Source organism: Indicator indicator, chromosome 25, assembly GCF_027791375.1.
Source record: "Indicator indicator isolate 239-I01 chromosome 25, UM_Iind_1.1, whole genome shotgun sequence".
Taxonomy (NCBI): Eukaryota; Metazoa; Chordata; class Aves; order Piciformes; family Indicatoridae; genus Indicator; species Indicator indicator.
In genome coordinates this window covers 15,873,706-15,888,383 of record NC_072034.1, presented here as the reverse complement: position 1 = coordinate 15,888,383, position 14,678 = coordinate 15,873,706, and the positions used below count along the sequence as shown (strand labels likewise).

The following is a 14,678-nucleotide window of genomic DNA, read 5'->3' as shown; positions in this document are numbered from 1 at the left end:
TTCAGTCCATTGCCTCTTGTCCTGTCCCCACAGGCCCTTCTGAAAAATCCCTCCTCAGCCTTCCTGTAAGTCCCCTTCTGATATTGCTGCTCTAAGGTCTCCCCCGAGCCTTCTCTTCTGCAGGCTGACAAGCCCAACTCTGCCAGCCTTTCTTCATAGAAGAGGTGCTCCATCAGGTCCATGTCCTTCTTGTGTTAGGGGTGCCATAACTGGATACAGTACTGCAGGGGAGGTCTCTCCAGAGCAGAGTGGCAGAGTCACCTCTCAATTTGCTGGCAAGCCACAGCATGCAGGGTTTCATTGCTCCCCATGCTTCATGTGCCTAGCACTGTTTCAAGGCTGCAACAGTCATCCCTCCAAACATTTTCCCTTTGCTTATGGGAAGGAAAAGAAAAGTTAAGTTTGAAGCAGCAGACTTTAGGGGAATAGGGAGGGAAAAGGTGCAGGCAAGTAATCCTAAACCAGAGCTGAAACCTGCAGGTGGGTTGTGGAAGTCTGTGCTGCTGAGCCATCATCCAGGAAGATTCCTGTGAGATCCTGGCAGTACTCTGGCAAATGCACATCTGTTGGCTTCCTAAAGCATGCTCATTACTTAAATCACAGCCTCCTGTCTGCTTCCTCTCACCCCCATCCTTGCACTGATGCTCAGCTCATGCCAACAGGCCCCCAAAACACATGCCTGTGTCTATGAAAGCCTTTAGTACTCTTCAACTGCTTGTGGGCATTATCCAGGAGTCAAAAGCATTTGCTTTTCCGTGGAGATGCTGCAGTTACCCCCTCAGAGCAGGAGCTCTTTGTGGGTAGCTGCACAGGCTTTTAGTGGGTTTTATTCTGCATGCCCCAGCAGTAACAGAGAAAGCTTTTGTTAGCTCAACTTTTGTGCTGTGGGTCTGCTGAAATAAAGATGGCCCTCCAGCACTGGAAGTTGATTTAGCTGCTTCTGTTACCATTCAAACCTTGACCTCTCTCCTGAGGCTGCCAACACAACCTGTGATGGCCATTCTCATCAACTTGTTCTGTGCAAAGGGATTTGAAATGTCTGGCTCAGCTGGGCAGGGAACACAAGGAAACTCAAAGGCTCTGATAATCAAGATGAGGAGGAAGAGATTTTGGTTTTGTCCACAGTGTCCATGTTCACCATTTCACTGCACTTGAACATGCACTGGATTCAGGTCATTTTCCATTCTTAAGCATCCTGGGCTGCATCCAAAGCAGCATGGCCAGCAGATGGAGAGAAGGGACTCTGCCCCTCTGCCCTGCTCTAGGGAGACCTCACCTGCAGTGCTGTGTCCAGCCCTGCAGCCCTCAACACAGGAAGGACATGGACCTGATGGAGCAGGTCCAGAAGATAGCCACAAAGGTGATCAGGGGGTTGGAGCAGCTCTGCTACAAGGACAGGCTGAGGGAGCTGGGGGTGTTCAGCCTGGAGAAGAGAAGGCTCCAGGGAGACCTAATAGCAACCTGCCAGTACCTGAAGGGGTTGCAAGAAGGCTGCAGAGGGACTGTTTACAAAGGCCTGCAGGGACAGCCCCAGGGGCAATGGTTTGAAATGAGAGCAGAGCAGATTAAGATTGGATGTGAGGAACAAGTTCTGCACCATGAGGGTCATGGAACACTGGAACAGGTTGCCCAGGGAGGTGGGTTGAGGCCCCATCCCTGGAGATATTCAAGGTGAGGCTGGACAGGGCTCTGGGTAGAAGGGTTTGACTGGATGAGCTTTGGAAGCTCCTTCCAACCCAAAGCATTCTAGCATTCTATGACTCATGGGATGAGCCTAAGCTCACACAGCAGAGCATTTATGCATCCATCTGAATGACACTGAAAGCAGTGGGACTTGTACAGGTGCTGCTAAAAATGATTGCTGGAGCTGATCTTCAGTTACTACAGCAACACTATTAAGGGATTCCTTCAGCAATATGCAAATATGCAAGGAAATAAGCAAGCACACCTAGGATTTGTTTAGACAGGAGTATCAGCTGGGGCCTGCACCAGCTGAACTTTCCCACAGTTGGAGAATTTACTCTTGATAGCATATGCTAAGCTAGAAGCTACCTGCAGCTGCTCCAGCTTAGGAGTTGATCAAATATCACTGAATTTGATCAGTCAGGCTCCACAACAACATCCAGATCCAGTCATTGTTTCAAGGGTTTGCCCTTAGGACAAACATTACAAAGGCTCTGCTCTCCAAACTAACAGAGTGAGAAGAAAATAAATATTTACTCTTATATTGGTTAAGGTTCCTCATCTGCTTGAAAGAGGAAAGCATTAAATTTACTTAAAGATTCATTTGGAGATTGCTTTCCACAGAATTTTACCTTATGCCCTCAGTCATGCTCTGTAACAGTATTCAACTTAGTTGCCCCTTAGTTGTTCTACTTGACTGATACAACAGACCAAAGGAGGTTCTCCTCCCTCTCTACTATGCCCTGGTGAGACCTCACCTAGAATATTGCATCCAGTTCTGGGCTCAGGAGGTACAGGGATCTGCTGGAGAGAGTCCAAGGGAGAGCTACCAGCATGATTAAGGGCCTGGAGCATGTGCCCTATGAGGAGAGGCTGAGAGCCCTGGGGCTGGTCAGTCTGGAGAAGACTGAGAGGGGATTTGATAAACGTTTATAATTATCTGAGAGCTGGAGGGAAGGGACAGGCTCTGCTCAGTTGCAGCCTAGGATAGTACAAAGGGCAATGTATATAAACTACAGCACAGGAGGTTCCACCCTAACATGAGGAGGAACTTCTTCACTGTGAGGGTCACAGGCTGCCCAGAGATGTTGTGGAGTCTCCTTCTCTGGAGACTTTCAAGACCCATCTGGATGCATTCTTGTGTGACCTGTGCTGGATTCTATGGTCCTGCTCTGGCAGGGGAGTTGGACTCAATGATCTTGGAAGGCGCCTTCCAACCCCTAACATCCTATGATCCTATGAACAGCTATTAAGCAAAGAAAGCTGGAGAGAAACACCCAGAGCAGAGCACTGCTGTCTGACTGGGTATGACAGAAGCCATGTCACTGCTCTGCAGCTGGTAATACAAAACCACTGGCACGATTAGGGATGTAGATCAGCAGCCTTTCAAGCAAGAAGGTGATAGCAAGGAAGACAATCAATGGCAACCACCACAGGGAACCATCAGGTGTATTTTTGAACCAGCAGCAGCCTGACACCATCCTTACTCCTATCCACACAACTTCATCAACCTGCTAGCAGGTCAACATAACCTGTTACATGTAGATTCATTGCCAGCCACCAAAACCACACTTCTCATCTGGTGGGCAGCAAAGAAAAAAACACAGAGTAGCTCCCCTCTCCTGCCTGCCCCAGACACTGGCAGAAATGGCGAGGAAAGAAGGCAAGGAGAGATGGTGCAAGCACAAAAAGAAATGCAAGTCTCAAGAGAGTTACAGACCTGGCAGCTCCACCACCACAGAAAAGCACTTTTGTACCATGTAGTGTCTTAGAATCCTAGAATGGTTTGGGTTGGAAGGGACCTCCAAAGGCAGTCATCAGGGACAGCCTCCACTAGATCAGGTTGCTGAGAGCCTTGTCCAGCCTGACCTCAAGTACTTCCAGGGATGAGGCCTCAACTACCTCCCTGGACAACCTGTTCCAGTGTTGCACCACCCTCATGTCTTCTTACAGCTGGAAGTCTTGCTGATCCATGAAACACAGGGAAGCATACTAAGCCTTTACTTCAGAGTTAGGAAGCTGTTACAACCAAGCTACTTTCCCTGGCCCTACAACACCAAAGGTGGGGACAGCTCTCTGAACATTTGGGCTAAGCAGATGCATTGGCCACCAAGAACTGAAATTAAACTGTTGGCTGCTTTACATCTTATGAGATCCTCCTATCACTTCCAACCCAGCAGCAGCTGCTGGCTGCCTCTAATCATACACAGAGTTTACACAACACATGGCAGCACACTTGAGAGCTTCAGCTCTGAAGGCACACGTGGGTCACTGCTGCTGGGATTTTCAACTGATGCCAGGAGGCAGTTGTGCTTCTTTCCTATTACACAAATATTTACTCAGACTAACTTCCCACTTTGGGTTGATTGGTCTGGAAACATGTCTTTGCTGTTCCAAAAAGGCTTTGGAAGAGGGCCTGGGGCTGGACTGTCTGCTACTGAAACAGGTAGGCTCACGGGGGGATCCTCTTTTCTTTGCTATCATCACGTTTTGACTTTGGTTATCACAACTGAAAGTCCCAGTGGAGTACATGAGTCCAAACACAATGGAAGGTTCACATTTCTGATATATTAAACTGTCTCAGCTCAGGGAAATCTATAAAAGCCTCCAGGGAGACCCTATACATTTCAATAGCTGAAGGGGATCACAGAATCACAGAATTAACCAGGTTGGAAAAGACCTTCAAGATCATCCAGTCCAACCTAGCACCCAACACCATCTAATCAACTAAGCCATGGCACTGAGTGCCTCATTCAGGCTGGTTTTGAACAGCTGCAGGGATGATGACTCCACCACCTCCCTGGGCAGCACATTCCAATGGCAAATCTCTCTTTCTGGGAAGAATTTCTTCCTCACCTCCAGCCTAAACCTTCCCTGGCACAGCTGGAGACTGTGTCCTCTCCCTCTGTCACTGCTTGCCTGGGAGAAGAGGCCAAGCCCCACCTGGCTACAGCCTCCCTTCAGGCAGTTGTAGACAGATCTGCAGGCAGGCTGGGGAGGGACTGTTCAGAAGGGGCTGTGAGGATAGGATGAGGGGCAATGATTTGAAACTGGAGCAAAGCAGAGTTAGGTTGGAGATGAGGAGGAAGTTCTACACAGTGGGGGTGGTGAGACACTGGAACGCATTACCCAGGGAGGTGGTTGAGGCTCAATCCCTGGAGACAATCAAGAGCAGATCTGATGTGGCCATGGGCAGCCTGCTCTAGCTGGAGGAGTTCCTGCTGAGTGCAAGGGAATTAGACAAAATAACCTTGGAGGGTCCCCTCCAATCTGGTGCAATCTGTGACTCTGAATTTTGAACCTGGGTCAGTGGACAGGTTTTGTGAAGCCTCAAAGGAGACAGACACATTCTCAGACACAGCACACAGGCCCAGGGGGGTTTGTGATGGTGTTAAGGGGCAGGTGGGTGTCAAAGTGCTTCAAAGAGACTGATTGTGGAAGACACATGCATTTAGGTTTAGTTGAAACTGAAGAGCTACTCAGGCAACCAGTGGACCTGCTGGGGGCATGAGGAGCAGGAAGGTAACCATTTAATCTGCTATTCTCCAAGTTGTCAAATGGGGTAGAGATACTGAACCATGACAGAGAGGAACAAGCACACAGCTGGCCCCTTATGAATGCTGTAAGTGCTGGGAGGGGAGGGGGCAGCCATCCCACCAGCCAGTGCATTCAGAAGCAGAGAAAAACCCAGGGGAAGCTGGGGTCAGACCTGGATCTGAGGACAGAGAACAGCATCAGCGCAAGAAGGACAAAGACTGCACCCGAGAGCTCTTTTGAAAACTCACTGAAGCTCAGGGAGGATGAAAAGCTAAGAGCTCTCAGCAATGAGCTATGCATGGATTTAAACAAAAAACAGCTGGGGTCAGACCTGGATCTGAGGACAAGAGCAGGATGGCAGTTTCTAGATGACACCAGTACAGGCACAGACAATGACATGACTGCCAGATGCAAACCTGGCTAAGAGAGGCACTGAATACTCCTTGCACTGCACTGAAACCTGAAGAGGAGATCTCATGAATGTTTATAAATATCTAAAGGGTGGGAGGCAAGAAGAAGGGTCCACGACCACAGAATCACAGAATGGTTTGGGTTGGAACGGACATTTAATAATCATCTAGTCCAACCCCTTTGCAGTAAGCAGGCAAATGTTGTCTTGTGATAGGACAAGGGGCAGTGGACACAAACTGGAACCTAGGAAATTCCACCTCAACATCAGGAAAACCTTTACTCTGAGGGTGCTAAAGAAAAACCTTTACTGTGAGGGTGCAGGAGCCCTGGAGCAGGCTGCCCAGAGAGGTGGGGGAGTCTCCTTCTCTGGAGACTTTCCAGACCCATCTGGATGCATTCCTGTGTGACCTGCCCTCAGTGATCCTGTTTTGGCAGGGGGCTTGGCCTCTATGATCTCCAGAAGTCCCTTCCAACCCCTACCTTTCTATGATTCTATGGAGGAACTGAATTTCCAACAGCATAAACTGGGACAAAGCACTGAGCAACAACTGCCTGGGCTTGGCACAGAACCCACAACCCTGCCCAGGGTTTAGCACCACTGCTGTAATTAACCTGACAGTTCATCCTGGAGGACAAAACTTTTTTTTTTTCTTCCTGTAAAATTTTCTGAAAGTCTCTCACTGAGCCAAGCCCAAGGCCTCCCAAGGTTTTTCAAAGGAACAAAAGAAAGAACAATTACTGAAAATTCAAGTTCCTGGGCTTGGTCTGAAAGAAGCAGAAAAGAAGATTACAGTTGGAATTTGATCACTGCCAAGTTGAGCACCTCAGTGGCTGACCCTGTGGGGTCTCAGGCTGAGGACAGAAATGTAGCCCTATGTAGCCCTCTGAATCTGAGAAACCTTTTCCCAAGCAGCAGAATAATGGCATTGGAAACACTCTGGTTTCAAATAAAGTGAGCCTTATCAGACTAATCTCTTCTGTACAGAATTCCCATGGTATCCAGTGACAAAGTGCACTACACCTTTAACAGCTCTGACATAAATCATGCCACTAAAAGAAAGTCTCTCTGCGAGTAAGATGCTGAAACCTGCAGCAATCAATGACTTACAGACTTTAAAAGGCACTTAGGTTAGAAACAGCACAACTACCTCCTGCATCTGAAAGCTAAGACCTCTTACAATCACAGAATTGTTCCAGTTGGAAAAGACCTCTAAGTTCATCCAGTCCAACCTTCAACCCAACACCACCATGGTCACTAAACCATGGCCCCAAGTGCCATGGCCACAGCTTGCTGGAACACCTCCAGGGATGGGGACTCCACCACCACCCTGGGCAGCCTCTTCCAATCCCTCACCACTCTTGCAGCAAAGACAATTTTTCCTCATCTCCAAACTAACCCTCCCCTGGCACAATTTCAGGCCATTTCACAGTCTCACAGTACATCAGAGGAAGGTCTCCCTGGAGCCTTCTCTTCTCCAGGCAGAACACAGAATGGCTTAGGTTGAAAGGGGCTTCAGAGATGATCTACTTCAATCCCACTTCCCATGGGCAGGGAAGCCTCTCAGCTAGACTCAGCTGCTCAAGGCTTCATCCAACCTGGCCTTGAACACTTCCAGGGAGGAAGTATCCACAACCCCCCCGGGCAGCCTGTTCCAGAGTCTCACCACCCTCATACTGAACAACTTCTTCTCAAGATCCACTCTAAACCTACTCTCCCTCAGCTTCAAACCATTTCCCCTTGTCCTGTCTCTAGACATCCTCATGAAACGTCCCTCTCCAGCTTTCCTGTAGCTCCCTTCAAGTATTGCAAGGAAGCTCTAATGTCCCCCCAGAGTCTTCTTACGTTAGGCTGAACAACCCCAGCTCCCTCACAGCAGAGGTGCTCCAGCCCTCTGACCATCTTTGTGGTCCTTCTCAGGACTCACTCCAACAGACATCAGAACTGGAGGCAATACTCCAGGTGGGATCTCAGCAGAGCAGAGGGGCAGGATCCTCTCTCTCCATCTCTGGCCTCACTGCTTTAGATGCAGCCCAGGCTGCCATTGGCCTTCTGGGCTGCCAGTGCCCACTGCTGGCTCCTGCCGCACCAGCACCCCCAAGTCCTTCTCTGCAGGGCTGCTCCTCAATCTTTAATCACATTCACTACTAATACTGAAAGATTTCCCCTACTGTCAGGCTAAGGTTCAAGCCTTGTCATTATCCTATTAATTTCTATTTCACACATTCATTAAGAGCTTTATTTTCATTTAAAAATGCAACAGAAATTTCTCCTGCTTCCTCTTAATGCTGTTAAATGGATTCTGGGATTTTTCTGTCAATGACATTTTTACACAAATTGGATTCCATGGAAAGAAGAGATTTTGCCAGAAAGTATCATATGCTGTTTGTGCATCAGAGGCTTTCCCTTACAAACAGTGACCTTAAGATTCCAGCTGTCACTCAGTTTCAGTCAAACACCAAGGAGGACAGGGAGGGGATTCTGCCCTTCTGCTCTGCTCAGACCCCACGTGCATCCAGTTCTGGTGCCCACAGCACAAGAGGGACCTGGAGCTGATGGAGAGGATCTAGAGGAGGCCACAAAGATGATCAGAGGGCTGGAGAACCTGCCCTATGGGGACAGGCTGGGAGAGTTGGGGCTGTTCAGCCTGGAGAAGAGAAGGCTCCAGGGAAACCTTAGAGCAACCTTCCAGTACCTGAAGGGGCTCCAGGAGAGCTGGGGAGGGACTTTTGACAAGGGACAATGCTGGGAGTGATAGGACAAGGGACAATGGCTTTGAGCTGGGAGAGGGGAGTTTGAGAGTGGAGATGAGGAAGAAATTGTTGAGAGTGAAGGTGGGGAGAGACTGGCACAGGTTGCCCAGGGAGGCTGTGGCTGCCCCCTCCCTGGAGATGTTCAAGGCCAGGTTGGATGAAGTCTTGAGCAGAAATGTAAACAGGAATGCCACTTTTGTCAGATCCCCAGAGATATTTCAGTGATATCAGAACCAAAGGCAGCTGCTCTTCTTACTGATAAAGCATTGCATGGGAAAGTTTCACAGATTCATAGAATGGTCTGGGTTGGACAGGACCTTAAAGAACATCCAGTTCCAACCTCTCCGGCCATGGGCAGGGATACCTCCCACTAGAAGATTCCTGTGTTTGATGATGATAAGGAATCAATGACAATCCACTGACCTTGAGTATCAGATTAACAGCTGCACACTGCTTTTTCTTCTTTTGTTCTTCACTAGCTGTGTGTGCCTGCAGGCATCTGACACAGGTTGGCAGAGACATTTCCCCATACTCACACTGACAGTTAATGCCTTTGACATTTAACAGTCTGACAGCAGAGAGATTCATGCATTCACAGAATGGCTTGGGTTGGAAGAGACCTTAAAGGCCATCTAGTTCCAATCCCTCTGGCAGGGACACCTTCTACTAGACCAGGTTGCTGAAGACCTCATCCAAGACATACTGACTACAGTGTATCTGGTAGCTACCTCTGTGACTAGCAGGAGCTCCAAAACATTTACTGATGCTTTAGACACAAGATGTTATTTCTTTTCTTTGCTTCCATTATACTCAGTCCCTTACAAAATAAAAAGACAGTAATATTTTTCTAACAGAAACTAATATTTTTCATTTACATTTCCATCACTTCCAAAACCACAAACATCTTGGTGTAATTCCTGGTACAGACTGGACAGAACTGCAGCCCCAAATGTTCAGGACACCTGCTGAATTCACATCAGGAACTTGATTCTGCTTTTCTGTAATTCAACTTAAGACTATTAACATAAACTCACTAGTTTGTCTCTCTCCTGCTGCATTTCTTTAACCTCCTAAGAACCAATGTATATAAGGTGTGCAATTAGAGCACTCCTCAGAAGAAGCAATCATGGAATCCTAGACTAGTTTTGGTTGGAAACGCCCTCTAAGATCATCCAGTCCAACACAACCCCACCATGGCCACTAAACCATGGCCCCAAGAGCCAGGGCCACACGTCTCTTGAACACCTCCAGGGATGGGGACTCCACCACCTCCCTGGGCAGCCTCTTCCAATCCCTCACCACTCTTGCAGTGAAGAAAGTTTTCCTCATCTCAAACCTAACCCTCCCCTGGCACAATTTCAAGCCATTTCCTCTCCAGAGGCTCCAGCCTGGCCTGGCCTAAGAGGCAGCACTAATCGCTGCACTCTGATGGAGACTGGCAGCCCTACAACAAGCTGGTGAAAAAGCTAAATAAACATGAAAATAGAGAAGCATTCAGGAGTACTAAGGAGCAATAAGTCACCACATCAGAAGCAGGCAGCAGTCTTCTCCACATTACAGATGGGAACATGTTTAGGCTACAGCCTTAGGCGATTTCCTACTTGGGAAAATACAAAGCAAGGATGCTGCACATTTTAAACTGAAGAAGAATAAGCAACACTTTGTCAAATACAGCTTAGTCATCTGCCTCAACCTAATCCATCTGCCTGACTTTTGCTACTTGAACTTCACCTACACTTCACTCCCTTTAAAATACTACAAAGAGAAAACCTGAGCTGAAACAAGGAGTTTTAGACAGAAACCCCAGAGGAAACCACATTGACTGCCAAGGCCTGACCAGTTTTGCCTTGGGTGCAATCAAAACCCCAAGCTGTGCTGAGTCAGTGACAGAGAGATTTGGTTCTGCAAACAGCAAACAACTCTGCTTGAACTGCTTCATTTCCCTCCCTGCTCTTCCATCCTATCTCCACCTCTCCTCTCACTTACCAAGGGCTTGGTTTCATCTTCATCTTTGAAGTAGTAAAGCTGGTCCCCCTTGAGCACAAACCAGCGAGTGTGCCAGGTCTTGACGAAGCCTCCTTGCTTCCGCAGCCACCCACACTTAAGGGCACCCTGCCGCCCTTGGCTGGCCAGGGCAGGCTCTGCAGAGCCATTGTGCTCTTCCATCCTGTCACTGGGCAAGTCTCCTGCTGGGAAAACAAAAGGAAAGGTAAAATAATCACCTTCTTACAAAAGGAGCAAAACTAGCAATGGGGAGATTCAGATGGGATGTTAGGAAGAAGTTCTTCCCCTGGAGGGTGATGAGACTCTGGCAGAGGTTGCCCAGGGAGGTGGTGGAAGCCTCATCCCTGGAGGTTTTGAAGGCCAGGCTGGATGTGGCTGTGAGCAACCTGAGGTGTCCCTGCCCATCGCAGGGGGGTTGGAACTGGATGATCCTGGAGGTCCCTTCCAACCTTAACAATTCTATGATTCTATGAGTCTATGATTACCCAGGCACTAACTTGTTGCTTCCAAAGTTTGCAGCCTCCTGGCTGCAAAGCAAGCAAAAAACATTTATCTGCCTGCTCATTCTCAGCCTAGCCCAGCACCAGCTAAGAGACAATTACTCACCCAAAAAAAGACAAATAATTAACTAAATACAAGAATAATAGTAATTATTATGATAATGCTGATGATAGTAATAACAACAAAAATAATAACATTATAACAATAACAAAATAACAATAACTAAATAATAACAATAACTAAATGATACTAATACTACTACTAATAATAAATAATTTTAAACACAGATCCTGAATGGCATACAAGAGAAAAACTGAACATGAGCCACCAGTGTGCTCAGGTGGCCAAGAAGGCCACCAGCATCCTGGCCTGGATCAGCAGTAGTGCTCCCAGCAGGAGTAAGGAAGTGACTGTCCTGCTGTACTCAGTACTGGTGAGGTCACCTCTCAAGAACTGGGTTCAGTTTTGGGCCCTCACTACAAAAAGGACATCGAGGGACTGCAGCAAGTCCAGAGCATGTCCAGGGTTGTTTAGTCAGGGGAAAAGGAGGCTGATGCAAGACCTTCTGGCTCTATAACTCCCTGAAAGGAGGCTGGAGGGAAGTGGTAGTTGATCTCTGCTCCCTAGTCTCAGGTGATAGAAGGAGAGGAAATGGCCTGAAATCATGCCAGGGATGGGTTAGGTTGGAGATGAGGAAACATCTTTGCTGCAAGAGTGGTCAAGATTTACAACAGGCTGCCCAGGGAGGAGGTGGAATCTCCATCCCTGGAGGTGTTCAAGAAAAGTGTGGCCATGGCACCTAGGGCCATGGTTTAGTGGCCATGGTGGTGGTAGGATGATGGTTGGACTCAATGACCTTGGAGGTTTTCTCCAACCCAAACAGTTGAATGATTTGTTCAAGTTGACTGTACAACATCTTACCAACAATGAGGAAGCCATCAGCTGTCTCTTGGGGTGACTGCAACCTGACCTAGGCAAACCTGCTTTAGCAGAGGGTTGGAACAGTTGATCCTCAGAGGTCCTTTCCAAGGCCCAGCACTCCGTGTCTGTGAGTTTTGGACACTGCAGCACCTCTTCAGACACAGGGCCGCAGACTGCTTCTCCCTGCTTAAGATTCCCTGACAAGGTTGTGGCTTCCAGGGAACGTTAAAGTAGCTTCTGCTTCTCCAGGGTACCATATACCTCACAAGACAGCCAGACCTCTTTCTTTCTTTTATTTTATTGAAACCCATGGAATGGAGTGGTGACAGTAAACGCATGAACACATTCATAACCCTGAGTGCTTGGTGTGTGCCCTGCCAGGCTCACCACAGAGGGTTTGCAAACCTCACACAGTTTTGGTGCAGCAAGGCAGGAGAAATGTGTCAAAACGACAGCTCAGGTCTGCAACTAAACTTGACAAAGTCCCATGTGGCACCCCAGACTTGTTAAAAATCTACTTTTGAAGCATCTCTGGTCAGTCATGAATCTTCCTGATATCAGGAATCTACCTGATGGAGGCCTGATGGATATTAGAAAGAAATTCTTGAGAGTGAGGGTGGAGAGGCACTGCAACAGGTTGCCCAGGGAGGCTGTTGGATGCTCTCTCCCTGGAGGTGTTAAACACCAGGTTGGATGAGGCTTTGAGCAACCAGGGCTGGTGGAAGGTGTCCCTGCCCATGGTGGGAGGATTGGAACTGGATGATCTTGAAGGTCCCTTCCAAGCCAAATCACTCTCTGATGCTATGATTTTGTACAGCAATCACATAGTCACTTGCTTAACCTTCACGGTCAAAAGTCTCCTCCTGATACCCTAAGCCATCTGGAGCTCAACTAACTCAGTGCTGTGAGTTTCAAGTTTTGATATTTTCAGTTGAAATCCAAATCAAACTGAGACCTCCATGTGCCAAACAGTGCCTACCTCAACAGAAAAAAACGTGCCTGCAGCCACAGCAGTGTGCAAAATTAACAGTGGAACCTCACTGTCCACAAGTGCCTGAAGAACAAAGGATGTCTCTGCTTTCTAAACCACCTCTGGCAGCCTTTCCTGCCTAGTCAGCAACTTTCACAGCTGCTAGGGCCTGGGAAAGTTGGTTTCATGGGCAATGTGCTTACTGTTCCTCAACATCTGCCACCTGGAGCACTGTATCTGCTCTGATGGTCCATAACCCTCAGAGAAACCCTCTCCATAGAATCACAGAATGGTTTGAGTTGGAGGGGACCTCAAAGCTCATCCAGTTCCAACCCCCTGCCATGGGCAGGGACACCTCCCACCAGCACAGCTTGCTCAAGGCCTCATTCAACCTGGCCCTCAACACCTCCAGGGAGGGCACATACACAGCCTCCCTGGGCAACCTGTGCCAGTCTCTCCCCACCCTCACTTCAAACAATTTCTTCCTCATCTCCACTCTCACTCTCCCCTCTCCCATCTTAAAGCCATTGTCCCTCAGCCTTGTCCTGGCACTCCCAGCCCTTGTCCAAAGTCCCTCCCCAGCTCTCCTGGAGCCCCTTCAGGTACTGGAAGGCTGCTCTGAGGACTCCCTGGAGCCTTTTCCAGGCTGAACAGCCCCAACTCTCTCAGCCTGTCCCCATAGGAGAGGATCTCCAGCCCTCTGATCATCTTCATGGCCTCCCCTGCACCCGCTCCAGCACATCCATGTCCTTATCATGCTGGGGCCACCAGCACTGGAAGCAGTGCTGCAGAGGGGGTCTCAGCAAAGTATAGCAGAGGGGAAGAATCCCCTCACTCATCCTGATGGTTCACATTAGCTCTTTAAGAGGTTTAAGATAGATTAAACAAAATTATTTACAATAAGCAACAATCAGATTATCTCCCAGACCCAAACTCCATCCCATACACTGCAGGCTTTATTGAAGTGACCTCATACCACATGTGTGGTGAGAAGGTGTGAGGAGTGAGGACAGGCCTGCCTGTGCTGTGTGAGATCATTCTCTCCAAAAGGAAATGCACCCAGCTCATAAATGGCAGGTTTGGAATATGAGCAGAAATGTCTTGGATGCTGCTGGCTTTTGGCTGGGCCAGATGCCAAGAAGCACCTCCCCCACCAGCTCACATCCTTGACAGCAGGTAAGCTAGGGCAACTGGAAAAAAAAAAGTAAGAAACAAAACCCTTACCCATAGGCTATCTCCTGCTCCATGCTGCATAACCACAAAAAATCACAGCTCTCAGCTTTGGCTGATGGCTTTATCATAAAATCATAGAATTGTCAGGATTGGAAGGGAGCTCAAGGCTCAGCCAGTTCCAACCCCCTGCCATGGGCAGGGACACCTCACACCACAGCAGGTTGCTCACAGCCACATCCAGCCTGGCTGCAAAAACCTCCAGGGATGAGGCTTCCACCACCTCCCTGGGCAACCTCTGCCAGGCTCTCACCACCCTCACAGGGAAGAATTTCTTCCTAACATCCAATCTGAATCTACCCATTTCTAGTTTTGTTCCATCCCCCTCAGTCCTATCCCTGACACCCTCCAAAGTCCCTCCCCAGCTTTCTTGGAGCCCCCTTCAGATACTGGAAGGCCACAAGAAGGTCATCTCAGAGCCTTCTCCTCTCCAGCCTGCACAACCCCAACTCTCTCAGGCTGTCCTCAGAGCAGAGCAGCTCTAGCCCTCTGCTCATCCTCAGGGCCCTTCTCTGGACACCTCTTCCAGCCCCTCCAGATCCTTTTTACAACAACTTACAAAATAGATGCTCCAGAACTGGCCCCAGAGCTGCAGGTGGGGTCTCATCAGAGTGGAGTAGAGGGGGAGAATCCCCTCCCTGGCCCTGCTGGCCACACTTCTCTTGCTGCA

The 14,678-nt window shown here is 48.7% G+C and overlaps 1 protein-coding gene across 1 annotated transcript in view; it reads right to left on the bottom strand.

The window, feature by feature from the left end:
• Positions 1 to 10,563, bottom strand: part of ARHGAP24 (Rho GTPase activating protein 24) — a 210,888-nt gene extending 200,325 nt beyond the window's left edge. The window contains exon 1 of the mRNA XM_054392282.1: positions 10,369 to 10,563. Within this exon, the coding sequence (XP_054248257.1) occupies positions 10,369 to 10,548 (180 nt within the window). The 5' untranslated portion in view covers positions 10,549 to 10,563. The remainder of the gene's footprint in view (positions 1 to 10,368) is intronic.
• Between the last annotated feature and the right edge of the window lie 4,115 nt (positions 10,564 to 14,678).